Below are 15,192 nucleotides of genomic sequence, written 5' to 3' on the forward strand. Positions count from 1 at the left end.
GGACTGGAAGTAGAGCAGCCAGTACTAGAACTAGCACCCATATGGAATGCCAGTGTCACACGCAGCAGCTTAACCCACTATGCCACAATGCCAGCCCTGTGGCTTGTCCTTTGAAAACCAAAAGTTTTTAACTTTAATAAAGTCCAATTTGTTCATTTCTTTTTGTAGATTTTACTTTTTTTAAGTCCTGCTTAAGAAATCTCTACCTAACCCAGTGTCACGGAGTTTTGTTGTTGTTTGTGTCTTGTCGGTAAACATGCTAGTGAAGTTTGACAAAGAGAATACACCATGGGCCGGCGCCACTGCTCACTTGGCTAATCCTCCGCCTGCGGCGCCAGCACCCCAGGTTCTAGTCCCAGTTGGGTGCCGGATTCTGTCCCGGTTGCTCCTCTTCCAGTCCAGCTCTCTGCTGTGGCCCAGGAGTGCAGTGGAAGATGGCCCAAGTGCTTGGGCCCTGCACCCCATGGGAGACCAGGAGGAAGCACCTGGCTCCTGGCTTTGGATTGGCGCGGTGCAGCGCACCGGCCGTAGTGGCCATTTAGGGGGTGAACCAACAGAAAAGGAAGACCTTTCTCTCTCTCTCTCTCACTGTCTAACTTGCCTGTCAAAAAAAAAAAAAAAAAAAAAAAGGAAAGAAAGAAAAATACACCTGACAGGCCAGGTGTGCATCCCAGTAGAACACTGAGAGCTCAGGTTTTCCATTAAAAGCTTTGCAGACCCCGTAAAGTGAAGCCATCTGGGCTTGGAGTTTGCTCTGAGACTTTTAGCTACAAATTCGATTTCTCTAGTAGATAAGCACTCTTCAGTTTTATTTATTGCTTCTTGGGTGAGCTTTGGTAGGTTGTGTCCATTTCACTACGTTCTGTAATTTATTGACATAAAGTTGTTTATGATCCTTTTAACATTAACAGCCCCTGGTTCTTGATGTAAGATTGCCGTCTTGATCAGTCTGGCTTCAAAGCTTTTGATTTCATTGCTTTCTCTCTTGTCGTTTTGTTCTGTTTTGTTTCCTATCTCATTGATTTCTGCTTTGATATTTCCTCTTTTCTTTAGGTTTAATTTTATTCTTTTTCTACTTATTTAAGGTTAAGGCTGGTATCATTGATTTAGACTTTTTTCTCTAATATTGATATTTAGTACCATAAATTTCCCTTTATGCCTGTTTTGGGGCAGCCCACAAATTTCAAAATTTCATTCAGTTCAAAATACTTCTAATTTTCCTCTTGATATCTGCTTTGACCTGTGGAGTATTTAGAAGTATGTTGCTTAGTTTGACAAATACTTGAGAATTCTCTAAGGATCTTTCTGTTGCTGATTTCTGATTTAATTCAATTTAACTGTCAGAGAACATATGATTAGGATGCGTTTCAACTGTTTGAGACTTCATGGCCCAGAGTATGCTCTGTCTTGGTAAATAGTCTATGTGCATTAAAAAAAAAAAAATACATGCTACTGTTTAGAGGTAGCGTGTTAATGTCAGTTAGGTCAGATTTCTTAATGGTGGTGTTCAAAGTTTCTATATTTTTACGCAAACCCTCTTTGCTTTTTCTGTCAACTTTTAGGAGAGTTGTGGACTGTTTATTTCTCTGGGAGGTTCACCAGTTTTTGCTCCCTGCATTTCAGAGCTCTGTTACTAGGTGTAGCGATGTTGAAGACTTTCGTGTCATTTTGAACAATTGGTGCCTTTATCATTATGAAATGATCTTTTTTTTCAATCCCCAGTCGTATTTTTATTGGGGCTATGCTTTGGCACAGCAGGTTAACGCCCTGGCCCGCAGCACTGGCATCCCATATGGGAGCTGGTTTGAGTCCTGGCTGCTCCATTTCTGATCCAGCTCCCTGCTGGTGTGCCTGGGAAAGCAGTAGAGGATGGCCCAAGTCCTTGGGTCCTTGCACCCATGTGGGAGACCTGAAAAAAGTTCCTGGCTCCTGGACTCTCTGTCTCTCCCTCTCTCTAACTCTTTTAAGTAAATAAAATAAATCTTTAAAAAAAGATTTATTTATTTATTCAAGAGGCAGAGTTATAGAGAGAGGGAGAGACAGAGAGAGAGATGCCAGTGCCACAGGTGAGGGTTTAACCTACTATGGCATAGTGCTGCGCCCCCCCCCCCCCAAGCTGGATTCTTGCTTCTGAAAGCTACTTTGTTAGACATTCATAAAGCCCCCTCGGGATTGTCATGAGTAGTGGTGGCATGGTATATGTTTTCCCAGTTGCTCTTCACCTAATATGTCTTTATAAAGGTGTGCTTCTCTGGTAGACAGCATGTAGTTGGATGTTGCTTTGTTCATCCAATTTGACAACCTCTGCCTTTTAATTGAGGTGGTAAGACCATTTACAGTTAATGTTATTGTTAAGATTTGGTTTAAATCTTTTACATTGCTGTTATCTATTTGTTCTTCTCTTTTTTTCTCTCTCCTTTTTTTTTTAATTTTTTTATTTTGGTCTACTTTTGGATTACTGAATAATTTTTATAATTCAGTTTTAGTTCCTTTGTTGGTTATTGGTCTTTGTGATTTTAGCAGTTGCATCAAATTTAGAGTACATACACTTTTTTTAAGAAAAATGTATTTATTTGAAAGGCAGAATTACAGAGAGAGAGAGGGAAAGAGAGACAGAGAGAGAGAGATCTTCCTTCCTCTGGTTCATTCTCCAAATGGCCACAATGGCCAGAGCTGGGCTGATCCGAAGCCAGGTGCTTCCTCCAGGTCTCCCACATGGGTGCAGGGGCCCAAGGACTTGGTCCATCTTCTGTAGCTTTCTCAGGTGCATTAGCAGGGAGCTGGATCAGAAGTAGAGCATCTGGGACTTGAACCAGCACCTGTATGGGATGCCAGCACTGCAGGCAGCTTTACCCACTATGCTGTGATGCCAGCCCCTAGAATACATATACTTTACTTATCACAATAGACCTTCAAGTGACATCATCTCATTTTACATAGCATGTAAGAATCTTAGAATAATTTATTTCCATTTCTCTCCTCCCAATCTTTGTGCTATTGTTGTCATATTTCTACTTTTACATATATTATACATGCCATACCATATTATTTTCATTATTTTTAATGGTCAGTTGTCTCTTAAAGGAATGTAAGTAATAAGAAAAGGATGTTATATATTTATACATGCACTTACCATCCTCCATCCCACTATATAAAATTGTATTTCTATCCAGTTTTGTTTTATTTCTTCTTCAAGGACCTCTAACATTTTTTGTATTAATTTAAGAAATTGATCTGTATTGTATTGTATTGAACAGGTAGAGGGGAGAATAAGAGAGAGACATACAGACGGACTTCCCATCTGCTGCCTCCTTTCCTGAATGCCCACAACAGCTAGGGCTGGGCCAGGCCAAAGCCAGGAGCCCAGAACGCCATCCAGGTCTCCCACATGGGTGGCAGGGACTCAAGTACTTGGGCTGCCTCTCGGCCTGCATATCAGTAGGAAGCTGGAATAGGAGTTCAGCTGGGACTTGGCCAGGCACTCCAGCATGGCATTAGGGCATTCTAACTGGCGGCTTAGCTGCTCAGCCAAACATCTACCCCATTTCTTGCGCATATATATATATATATATATGTATATATATAAAACTTATGTGTGTGTATATATATATATGTATAAAATCCCAGGTTTTCAAATATTTTCTTTCAATACTTTAAAGAAGGTACTACTCTGTCTTTTTGCCTGCATTATTTCAGACAAAAAAAAAAAGTATTACCTTTGTTCCTCTATATGTAACAGTCTTTTTCTCTTCATGCTTTTAAGATTTTCCAAAAAAAAATTTAGCACTGATTTTGAGTAATTTTGTTATGAAGTGCCTTGGTATAGTTTTCCTCATAACTCATGTTTGGATTTGTTATAAATTTTCATCAAACCTGGATTTTTTGGGCAATTATGTCTTCAAATTTTTTTTCTGCCCTCTCTAGCTTTTCTCTCATCTCCTTGGGAGACCGCTGGTACGTGCAGAGGAAACCACTTCAGGTTATTCCACAGTTCAGTTCATGATGCTGCTCTGTGTTCACTTTCTAAGCTTTTTTTTTCCCCAGTTTAGATAGTTCTGATCCTGTGTCCAAGTTCACTGATCTTTTCTGCTGTAAGACCACATTTGCCACTAGTCCCATCTCGTGGATCTTTCATTTCCGTTGTTGTGGGTTTCATTTCTAGGAGTTTGGGTCTTCTTCATATCTTTCCAGTGTTTTTGATGGCAAGAATACAGTAAGAACTGTTTGCATAGCGAGAATTCAGTAATAACTGTTTGCATATTCCCACTTGCTAAGTCAGGTCTGGGTCAGGTCTGGGTCTGTTGTGCCTGACTGATTATTCTCCCTCGTATGGGTCGAATTTCCTTAAGATTTTGACTGGATTCTGATTTTATGATATTGTGATATTTCACTTGTTGGGTGCCAGACATTTTTGCTTTCCTGTAAATCTTGAACCATGTTCTAGGAATCAGCTAGATTACTTGGAAGCAGTTTGATCCTGTGGGGTCTTGATTTTTTTTTTCAGCTTGTAATCTAGGGTTAATTATTCCCCCTGCTGGGCCGGGACCCTTCTGAGTACTCTACCCAGAGCCATGTGAATGGTGAGGTTTTCTTGTCTGGCTTCTGAGAACAGACACTGTTTCCTGATTTGTGTGAGCCCCAAGTGCTATTATACTGTTTTCTTTTCATTGTTAAAAAATATTTGTACTGGGGCTGGTGCTGTGGGTGAGCAGGTTAAGCCACCACCTGCAATGCCAGCATCCCATATGAGTGCTGATTCGAGTTCCCATTGCTCCACTTTTGATCCAGCTCCCTGCTAATGTACCTGAGAAAGCAGTGGAAGATGGCCCAAGTGCTTGGGCCCCTGTACCCTTGTGGGAGACCTGGAGGAAGCTTGGGCTCAGCTTTGGCCTAGCCTAGCCTTGGCTGTTGTGGCCATTTGGGGAGTGAACCAGTAGATGGAAGATCTCTCTCTATCTCTGTCTCTCCTTCTCTCTCTATAACTTTTTCAAAGAAGAAAGTTAAATTAAAAAAAAAAAAAAACACAAAATACTGATACAGATGTGTATGGGGGGGAAGTGAATATATTCTATTAGAAACTCTAAAGAGCTAGAGTGTATAGTTTCTGTTTTCTTCATTTTTGTGTTACCTCCCAAATGAATGAGAATTTTGCTATAATCTGTAAAAAAACAAACTAAGTATCAATAGTTAAGGCATTTGAAAGGATGGGGTGAGCATTGGCACAGCAGTATTAGGTCACATCTGGGACACCCCCATCCTCTGATGGAGTGATGGGTTTGAGTTTCGGCTCCTCTGCTTCCAATCTGACTTCCTACTGGTGTGCACCCAGGGAGGTGGCAGATGATGGCTCAAGTACTTGCTTCTCTCTCTGCTTTTAAAATAAAATGAAAATAAGTAAGTAGAAATGTAGGTTTTTTTGTTTTTGTTTGTTTGTTTGTTTTTTGAGATTTATTTATTTTTATTTGAAAGGCAGAGGCAGAAAGAGAGAGGTCTTCCATCCGCTGGTTCACTCCTCAGTTGGCCTCAATGGCCTGAGCGTGCTGATCCGAAGCCAGGAGCCAGGAGCTTCTTCCAGGTCTCCCACATGGGTGCAGGGGCCCAAGCACTTGGGTCATCTTCTGCTGCTTTCCCAGGCTGTGGCAGAGAGGTAGATCAGAAGTGGAGCAGCCGGGACTCAAACTGGTGTCCATATGGGATGCTGGCACTGTAGGCAGTTTTACCTACCAAGCTACAATGCTGGCCCTTAGAAATGTAATTTTAAAAATACTCAAAAGGGTGAGTTTAAATATGGGCTAGCTCAGAGCCAGAAATCACATTGGCTGTTGTTAAAGGCAAGAATGTTCTGGAAAGAGCCCATAAGGGCCCTAAAGGAGGGGGAGGGGTGGTAGTTTGAGAGGGGGAAGTTGGGGAGGGAGTGAAGTTGGGGAGGGGGAGGGGTGGTAGTTTGAGGGGAGAGGTTGGGGGGGTGGGCTGGGGAGGGGGAGGGTGGTAGTTTGAGAGGACACTTTCTGTACATAGGAGTCCCAGCTGGCCCTGGCAGCCTCCTTGTGACCTGGGGGTCTCTTATACCCACAGATTGTCCGTGTGGAGCCCTTGGTGACCATGGGCCAGGTGACTGCCCTGCTGAACTCCATTGGCTGGACTTTGCCCGTGCTGCCCGAGCTCGATGACCTCACAGTGGGTAAGGACTCCCTGTCCGTGGGCAGGAGGAGGCAGGTGGGCCCACGCTCAGAGCTGAGGGATCTTAGCCACCTTCCGTCGGGTCCAGCGTGGCCAGTCTTCTGTCTGTGATGGACGTCGCTCTGTCCCTTACTTGGGTAGCTCCGGTGACGGGCATTCACTGCCTGCTGCTCGGTTTCTGAGCGCACTTTGTCATTTCTGGCTCGAGTCTGCTGCCCTGCAGTGCGTACCCATTGCTCCCCTCCTATCCTGCTCCTCCTACCTACAGAGTCTGGTCTCTTCCTCCCATAGGCTCCCTGGCCACACCTTTTCTCCGTGGGAAGCAGCTTCTGTCCTCTTAACCATTACCGTGGACCATGGCTTCCTGCCGCCCCCAGCAGACCCCATTTCTGCGGAAGTCCCTCTTAAAATGACAGGTTCCCAGGTTGAGACTGGCCAGGGTGAGGGTCTGCCTGTCCATCCCCTGCCTCTAGGGGAGCCCTCATGCTCCGAGCTCCACCCTTCTGCTTGGTCTTGCACTCTATGTAGGCAGAGATAGGGAACTGATCCCAAGCCAATCATACCCCTGACTGCCAGCCCTTCTGCCCCTGCCCCTTGTCCCGAGGGTCCCCCAGCTCCAAGCCACCCCCACCCTCCACCTCACAACTCCCCCACTAACGGATGTATCTCTGCAGGGGGCTTGATCATGGGCACAGGCATCGAGTCCTCGTCCCACAAGTACGGCCTGTTCCAGCACATCTGCACTGCCTACGAGCTGGTCCTTGCTGACGGCAGCTTTGTGCGGTGCACACCGGTGAGTCAAGGATGGGGCATCCTGGGGGCAGTGAGGGGGTGCTGGGTTTCAAATACACCTGTTCAGTCTGAGTTTTTCAGTCTGTAACAGTAACAAAAACATATGTACTCCCTCGCAACCACAAGTGTGTTGATGCTATTGTGCTTGATATATATTGATGTAGTTAATCCTTCAGCAAACCTTGGGAGGCAGATGCTGTTATTATTCCCGTTTTACAGATAGGAAGCTAAAGAACAGAGAAGTTAATAAACTTGTCCTAGGTCACCCAGCTCATAAATCCCTCCGTGCTGGGATACACATGCAGGTAATCAGATTCCCTGAACCCTGCCCAGGCCACCTCTCTGGCGGACATCAGGTCTCAGCACAACCGCTCTGCATCTGATGCTGAGAGATGCAACCGAAAGTGATGGCAGGACTGTCCTGGAAAAACAGAACAGAGTTCTGACACGCCAAGGGGACACAGCCATTTGAGACGTTCAGCTAAGGAGTGGACAGGATTAAAACTTTAAATAACCTCAGGCGTGTAGTAGTGTGGGTAAGGGGCCCTCGGATGGGAGGGACAGACCCGGCCTTCACGAGTGGATATTTCAGAGAACGCTGGCGTTATCAGCCTCACTGGAGAGAGCGCAGAGAAGGACTGCTGGCTTAAGAACTCTGGCCTTGGCTGAGTGATAGCCCTGTTAGGAGCCACACCACCTCACACGTTGCCCTTCACTTGCTTGGGTCTTACCTCCCAACAGAGAATGGAAACAAGTGTGTGAATGGTCCCCTTTCTCTGAGGGCCAGATGTGACCCATATGTAGACAGGAAAAGCAAGCAGGTGCATGGAGCCACGCCTGGGGTAGGGGCCTAGCAGTGACTGCTGGGACCTGACAGTGTGGCCAGCCAGCAGCCCAGCCCTGCTGTCTCACAGCCATCTGCACCTGAGGCAGAGCTTCCCTGCTGTGACTCCTCTCCCATGCCATGCCCACCATGCCCCACCGTGCCTACACCAAGGACGTTTGTTCGGAGCTGGCTGACAGAGACCACACAGGGCAGTTGTCTGGGTGGAGATAAGAAGAGGCCCAGCTTTTTCAAAAGGAGGTTTATTAGAGAGGAAGAATTGGAAGTAGAATGGCCACTTGCCTGTCTCCAAGGCAAACATCAGAATAAGAAAATGCTGGCGTTAGAAACAGATTTACAGAGCCAGGTGAGGGGCCTGAGCCCAGCTTCTGGAATGCCATGCACGAATTGTAATTGTGTCACCTCTTGGAGACTCACTGCCTAACCTGGCAAAGGGAGATGTTAATGCTCACTCTGGGCTGTGTGTGTGTATTGGAGTGGGGGAGGGGGAGTCCCACAAGCTAACGAACTAGAAAAGATTGTACATTTTTTAAAACTTTTTATTTATACGATAGGGAAAGATACAGAGACATATAGTTCTTCCATATGCTTTTGACTCCTAAATGCCTGCAACAGCTGGGGCTGGGCCAGGCTGAAGCCAGGAGCCTGGAGTTCAGTCTGGGCCTCCCTCTCCCCCTCCCCCTCCCCCTCTCCCTCCCCCTCCCCCTCCCCCTCCCAGGGACTCACCTATTTGAGCCATCACCTGCTGCCTCTCAGCAGGAAGCTAGAATCAGAAGCAAAGCTGGGACTTGAATCCAAGCTCTCCCATGGGGATGCAGGCATCCAAGCAGTGTCTTACCCAGTGCTGCAAACACCTGCTTTATAAACTTTGTTAATGGCTCAGAAAGGAGCCGTTTGAATGTCCTCTGGCTACCCTGGCTCTTAGTAAATGTTGAGCTCTTTTTAAGTCTGACCTGGGACCGCTGCCCCTTAGAGCCCATTTGGGGTTTTGGGGCAGTGTTGGTCATGACTGTCTCCCAGGTCACCTTTGGTGCAGGGGTTGTGCCCAGGAGGGAGGGGGAAGAGGCCCTCCTGGCCAGCGTCTCTGGTACAGAGGCCAGTGTGGGACTGACATCACGTAGAAACTGCAGAGGGGATCCGAAGCCCAAAAGCACAGGCTGTCAGGATCACGGTTGGTTCCCTCGTCTACACCAGAGAGTGGCAGGCAGGACTTTCATCCAGGCACTGGGTCCCTTGTCCCCCCTGACTGCATGCCGCAATGTGGGGTGGGGGCTCACACTGTGAGCATGTGTCTATTCTGTCTTCCAGTCAGAAAACTCCGACCTGTTCTATGCCGTGCCCTGGTCCTGCGGGACCCTGGGCTTCCTGGTGGCTGCCGAGATCCGCATTATCCCTGCCAAGAAGTATGTCAAGCTTCGATTCCAGGCCGTGCGGGGCCTGGAAGCCATCTGTGAGAAGTTCACGCGCGAGTCCCAGCGGCCGGAGAATCACTTCGTGGAAGGGCTGCTCTACTCCCTGGATGAGGCCGTCATCATGACAGGGGTCATGACTGACGAAGCAGAGCCCAGCAAGGTAGGCCAGGGCATCCGCGGCTGTGGAGGAGGCCTGGGCGGGCAGGGACCGAGCCTGTTCCCCAATGCCGACCCTGCACCTCCTCAAGGCCTGCTCCCTGGGTCAATCTACTTGGGTTACAGGGGACAGGATCTGCTGCCAGACATGTCTACCTGCCATCATCTCTCTCCTTTTTTCAAAGATTCACTTATTTCTCTGACAGAGTGACAGAGGTCTTCTGTCCACTGGTTCCCTCCCCAAATGGCCATGATGGTCAGAGCTGGGCCAGGCTGAAGCCAGGAGCCAGGAACTCCCTTGGGTCTCCCACATTGGGTGGCAGAGGCCCAAGCACTTGGGCCATCTTCTGCTGCCTTCCCAAGCGCATTGGCAGGAAGCTGGATTGGAAGTGGAGCAGCAGGGACTCACAACTGTGCTGTGCTTCGGGTTGCCAACATGGCAGGCCGTGGCTTTACCTGTTGCGCCACAGCGCCAGCTCTCTGTCATCTGTGGCCCTCACAGCAACCTCAGTTCAGAGGTGCAGACACTGAGCTCCAAGAAGTGATGTAAACTCGCAGGAGATGACACAGCCGAGGCTTGGGTGACAGATTCGATGCCTGGGCATCTGGATCCTCACTCCTTCACTGTATGCTGTGTGATATTTAATAGCAGGTTTTTGCCTGTTCAGAAAGGATTTTTGCTGACTTAGGAGACTACGAGATATAAACAAATGAAAAGGAGAAAAAGGCTCCACTTACAAACAGGACCCGAAGCCAGCTGTCGCTAAGAATTATTTCCTCTACTTTACTGTACATAGATTTTTTTTCTTTTAAATTTTTAAATTATAAAAGTAATATAACCTTGGTGAAATATATAAAGCAAGAGTTAAAGTGCATCTCTTGACGCCCCCAGGGGAAGCATTCATAATAATTTAGTGTGTATTCTTTGAGACCTGTATGTGTGCGCATGCGGGTACCTGTGCCTGCTCTCGTTTCATTTTGCAATCCCCTACTGTTGCAAGTAAAGATTTGGACTAACTCATCACTTACTGATGAGCATTTAAATTCCTTAAACTGTTTACTCTTACAACAAATACTTAAGCGGCCGGCGCTGTGGCATAGCAGGTAAAGCCACTGCTTGCAGTGCCAACATCTCATATGGGCGCCACTTTGAGTCCCGGCTGCTCCGCTTCCGATCCAGCTCTCTACTGTGGCCTGGGAAAGCAGAAGTTTGCCCAAGTCCTTGGGCCCCTGCACACCCACATGAGAGACCCAGAAAAAGCTCCTGGCTTCTGGCTTTAGATCAGCCCTGCCTGGCCGTTATGGCCACTTGGGGAGTGAGCCAGTGGATGGGAGACCTTTCTCTGCCTTTCCTTCTCTCTCTGTGTAGCTCTGACTTTCAAATAAATAAATAAATCTTTTTAAAAAATACTTAAAAGATTGCACTGAAGATTTAAGATTCTCCTATATCTATCCCAGCCCTCCCCCTTTTTTCTTTTTAATGCTTTACTTTTAAAATAAAGATTTATTTATTTGAGAGGTAGAGCTACAGACAGAGAGAGGGAAAGACACAGAGAGAGGTATTCCATGCACTGGCTTACTCCCCAAGTGGCCATAACGGCCAGAGCTGAGCTGATCTAAAGCCAGGAGCCAGGAGCTTCTTCTGGGACTCCCACACAGGTGCAGGGGCCCAAGCATTTGGGCCGTCTTCCACTGCTTTCTCAGGCCATAAGCAGAGAGCTGGATCAGAAGAGGAGCAGCCAGGACATGAACCGGCGCTCATATGGAATGTTGACACTACAGGCAATAGCTTAGCCTATTCTGCCACAGCGAAGGCCCTGTTCCCCCTTTTTTTTAAAAGATTTATTTTATTTATTTGAAAGGCAGAGTTAGAGAGAGAGAAAGAGGGAGAGAGAGAGAGGTCTTCCATCCACTGATTGACTCCCCAAATGACTGCAATGGTCGGGGCTGTGTCAAGCTGAAGCCAGGAACCAGGAGCTTCTTCCTGGTCTCCCACGTGGGTTTGGAGGCCCAAGTACTTAGGCCATCCTCTGCTGCTTTCCCAGGCAGATTAGCAGGGAGCTGGATGGGAAGTAGAACAACTGGGACTTGAATTGGTGCCCATATGAGATGCCGGTTTTGTATGCGGTGGTTTAACCCACTACACCACTATGCTGGCCTATATCCCAACCCTTTTGAACATTCATGTAGGATTAAATCAGATAAATGGAATTCCTGATCCAAGAGCTGAATATTGTGAACATGACCCTGCAGCCCTACAAACAAAATTGTGCCTGGTGTGTCAGAATGCCTTTCTCTTGCGTTCTTGTTTTTTCTTTTTTTTTTTTTTAAGACTATATTTATTTATGTATTTACTTATTTATTTGAAAGGCAGAGTGACAGATCTTCATCTGCTGGTCCACTCTCCAAATGGCCACAGCAGCCAAGTCTGGGCCAGGCTAAAGACAGGAGCCTGGAACTCCATCCACGTCTCCTGTGTGGATGACAGGAATCAGTACTTGAGCCATCCTCCGCCTTCCCAGCAGAGCGGGCAGGACTCAAACAGGCACTCCAGGATGGGATGCCAGCTTGGCAGGAGGCAGCTTAACCTGCCGTGCCACACTTGGCCCTCTTCTCCCATGCATTCTTGCCAACCCTGCATAGTATCTCTCTTTCGTTTTTGGCAGTCTGATGGGGTTAAAAATAGTATCTTGTTCTATTTTGCAGCTCTTGGATTACTTGTGAGGTTGAACATCTTCGCAGGGTGTTTTTTTTTTTTCCCCCTTCGGTTTCTCTGGCTGTGATCACTTGTTACAGTTGTCTTTTCTGAGTTAGTGTGATCAGCGCTTCCCCAGGTTACCGCGTTGCCTTCATACCCGTCATGTTGACGTCTACACAGCATTGCTTCAGTGAATGCCCTGTCACCTTCCAAGCCACTACCACACAGCTGGAAATTTAAGTGACTTCCAGTGTTTTCATTATTTTGACGAATAGAGCTATGAACTTTTGCCTGTAATTTGAATGATCTCTTGAAGTAGAATGAGTAGATGAAAAGATAGGCTTAAGGCTACTGATGTGTGCCTTGATACTACAAACATTTTCAAATTGGAAGGGGCTCAAAGATCATCTGGTGGGAGCCAGCACTGTGGTATAGCTTGTAAAGCCACCGCCTGAAGGGCCGGCGTTCCATATGGGTGCAGGTTCGTGTCCCAGTTACTCCACTTCCAATCCAGCTTTCTGCTATGGCCTGGGAAAGAAGATGGCCCAAGTCCTTGGGCCTCTGCACCCACGTGGAGACCAGGAGAAAGCTCCTGGCTCCTGACTTCGGATCAGTACAGCTCCAGCCATTGCAGCCATCTGGGGAGTGAACCAGCAGGTAGAAGACCTCTCTCTCTGCCTCTGCTTCTCTGTAACCATGCCTTTCAAATAAATAAATAAATAAATCTTTCCCAAAAAAATCATCTGGTGGGCCACTGCTGTGGTGTAGGGGGTAAAGCTACCACCTGCAGTGCCAACATCCCATATGGGGTGCCTGTTCAAGTCCTGGCTGCTCCACTTCTGATCCAACTCTCTGCTATGGCCTGGGAAAGCAGTAGAAGATGGCCCAAGTCCCTGGGCCCCTGTACACATGTGGGAGACCCAGAGGAAGCTCCTGGCTCCCGGCTGTGGATCAGCCCAGCTCCGGCCATTGTGGCCATTTTGGGAGTGAACCAGAATATGGAAGACTTCTCTGCCTCTGCCTCTCTGTAACTGTGCCTTTCAAATAAATAAATCTTTTTAAAAAAATCATCTGGTACAGCCCTCTCCTCCCCTGCCCCCTGCCCCCCACATAAGGAATTGAGTCCCAGAGAGGGCCAGAGGCTCCTCTGAGGCTGGACAGCAGCAAGCAGATTTCAGCCACGGCCTCACGCCTGGTTCAGTGCTGCTTCCCCTACATACCAGCTTTTTACTTTTTTTTTTCCTTTCTTTTCTTTACTTTTTTTAAGATTTATCCATTTATTTGAAAGGCAGAGTTAGGGTTAGGGAGAGAAAGGTCTTCTATCCACTGGTTCATTCCTCAGATGGCTGCAATGGCCGGAGCTGAGCCGATCCAAAGCCAGGAGCCAGGAGCACTGGGGCTGCAACTGGAGCTCATGCAGCCACCTGGTTTCTGCAGCTGCTGTGTGTCCTGGGAAGGGTGCAGTCTGGCTCTTTATCATTGCCTGGGCTCTTCTGGTGCACATGGCTCCTGGTCAGTTCAAGCCCCAGGAGCACCTGTATCCAGGCACCCCCAAGTGTTGATGGCATTATGCAGGTCTGCCACTGGCAGGTGTGAGGCCAGGCCTCACCCAGGCGTGGAGCAAGTTTCTCTGCTTCCTGTTGGATGCCACTCTCCTTGGCATGGGCAGGCAGAGGCCCCAAACTTTCCATGCTACAACTGATCTGGGCAGGCAGCCCCAGTTTCCTGACTCAGCGCGGGCCCAGGTTCCTCCCTCCCAGAGGCGGAGCAGGCTCGCACAAGGGGATGACTGCCAGAGAATAAGGGCCAAGGGTTGTCTGGCTCCAGGGTGGAGCGGGGCTGTGGGGGCAGGAAACAGGTACTGTGCCCTGCCGCAGGCCACATGCCGTTCCTGGCACATATCCTGCATCACGTCTTCCGGTCTTCCTGGCCACTACAGGGCTCATAGTGTCTCTGCTCTGCCCATCCAGAGAATGAGGCTCAGAGAGGCTAAGTAGTCAGCTCAGGACCAGCCCTGGGTGTTGGAGGTGGGAAAGGCGCACAGGCCAATAGTATGTCTGGGAGAGTCCTGAATTTTACAAAAGCCATGTGCACAGGAAACACCACTGAACAGACATGCAGCTGTGGTAGCAGGTCCTCCCAAGGGTGAGGCCGCTGGGGCGTCTCTCTTTTGACGTTTTTGTGAAGAGAGTGCACTGCTTTTGCAATCAGGAAGCAAAGAATGGGTTTATCTTGGTCTGGTTTTGTGACGCCTGCATTCCAGAGCCTGCCTGCCAGGTTCTGCCTTTGGGCTCTGGCCTTGTCCTGTAGCAGGTGTGGGTCTGGGTTCTCACCCTGCCAATTGCCACATGGCACTCAGTCTCCCCAGCAGCGGGAAGGGGACAGGCCTTGCTGTGCTAGGCCATGGCGCACATAAAGGACTGGTGCCCTGGCGATGCCGGCCTGGAACGGGGCGCCCGCCCTGGCGATGCCGGCCTGGAACGTGGCGCCCGTGTGCTGTGGTGGTGACACTGTTCCTTTGGGAATCCCGGGGGGGTCTCTGACCCCTTTCACCTCTGCCTGCTCCCTTCCCTCTGATGTCCCCTGTCTATAACCTGCCTCTCCCATGTGGCCTGTTCTGTCCACTTCCTCCTGACCCTTTGCCTGTTCCCCAGCTGGGTGCTATCTCACCTTTCCCATAGAACTCGGTGCCACCCCCACCCTCTGCCACGAGGAGCTGGCGTATGTGGGGCTGGAGCATCTCAGGCAGGGAGGAAACCAGCGGCCTTGGGGGTCTCTCAGAGGCTGGCTGGCTTGGACTTTCAGGTGATGGGGTTTAGATCTGAAAGGAGCTTTCTTTACCTGCACTGGGCTGAGCGAGTGGGGTGTGTGTGTATATGTGTGTAACAGGCAAAACATTCCCACAAAGTTTGTAATAATAATTATTTTTATTATTTAAAAGTCAGACAAAGGACAGAGATAGAGATTGTCCATCCGCTTGTTTATTCCCCACATGCCCACAACAGCCAGGGCTGGGCCAGGCCAAAGCCAAGGGCCTGAAACGCAGTCTGAATCTCCCACATGTGTGGTATGGACTCAGGTACTTGAGCAAGCTGTCACCTGGTGCCTCC

At 48.4% G+C, this 15,192-nt stretch overlaps 1 protein-coding gene across 1 annotated transcript in view; it reads left to right on the forward strand.

The window, feature by feature from the left end:
- The window catches only part of DHCR24 (24-dehydrocholesterol reductase), a 32,994-nt gene that overhangs the window by 6,719 nt on the left and 11,083 nt on the right, over positions 1 to 15,192 (forward strand). Inside the window, exons 3-5 of the mRNA XM_002715960.6 lie at positions 6,076 to 6,181; positions 6,855 to 6,973; positions 9,125 to 9,388. Coding sequence (XP_002716006.4) covers positions 6,076 to 6,181; positions 6,855 to 6,973; positions 9,125 to 9,388 — 489 coding nt within the window. The remainder of the gene's footprint in view (positions 1 to 6,075; positions 6,182 to 6,854; positions 6,974 to 9,124; positions 9,389 to 15,192) is intronic.

Source organism: Oryctolagus cuniculus, chromosome 7, assembly GCF_051225735.1.
Source record: "Oryctolagus cuniculus isolate XC-2025 breed Fujian yellow rabbit chromosome 7, ASM5122573v1, whole genome shotgun sequence".
In the NCBI taxonomy this organism is placed as follows: domain Eukaryota; kingdom Metazoa; phylum Chordata; class Mammalia; order Lagomorpha; family Leporidae; genus Oryctolagus; species Oryctolagus cuniculus.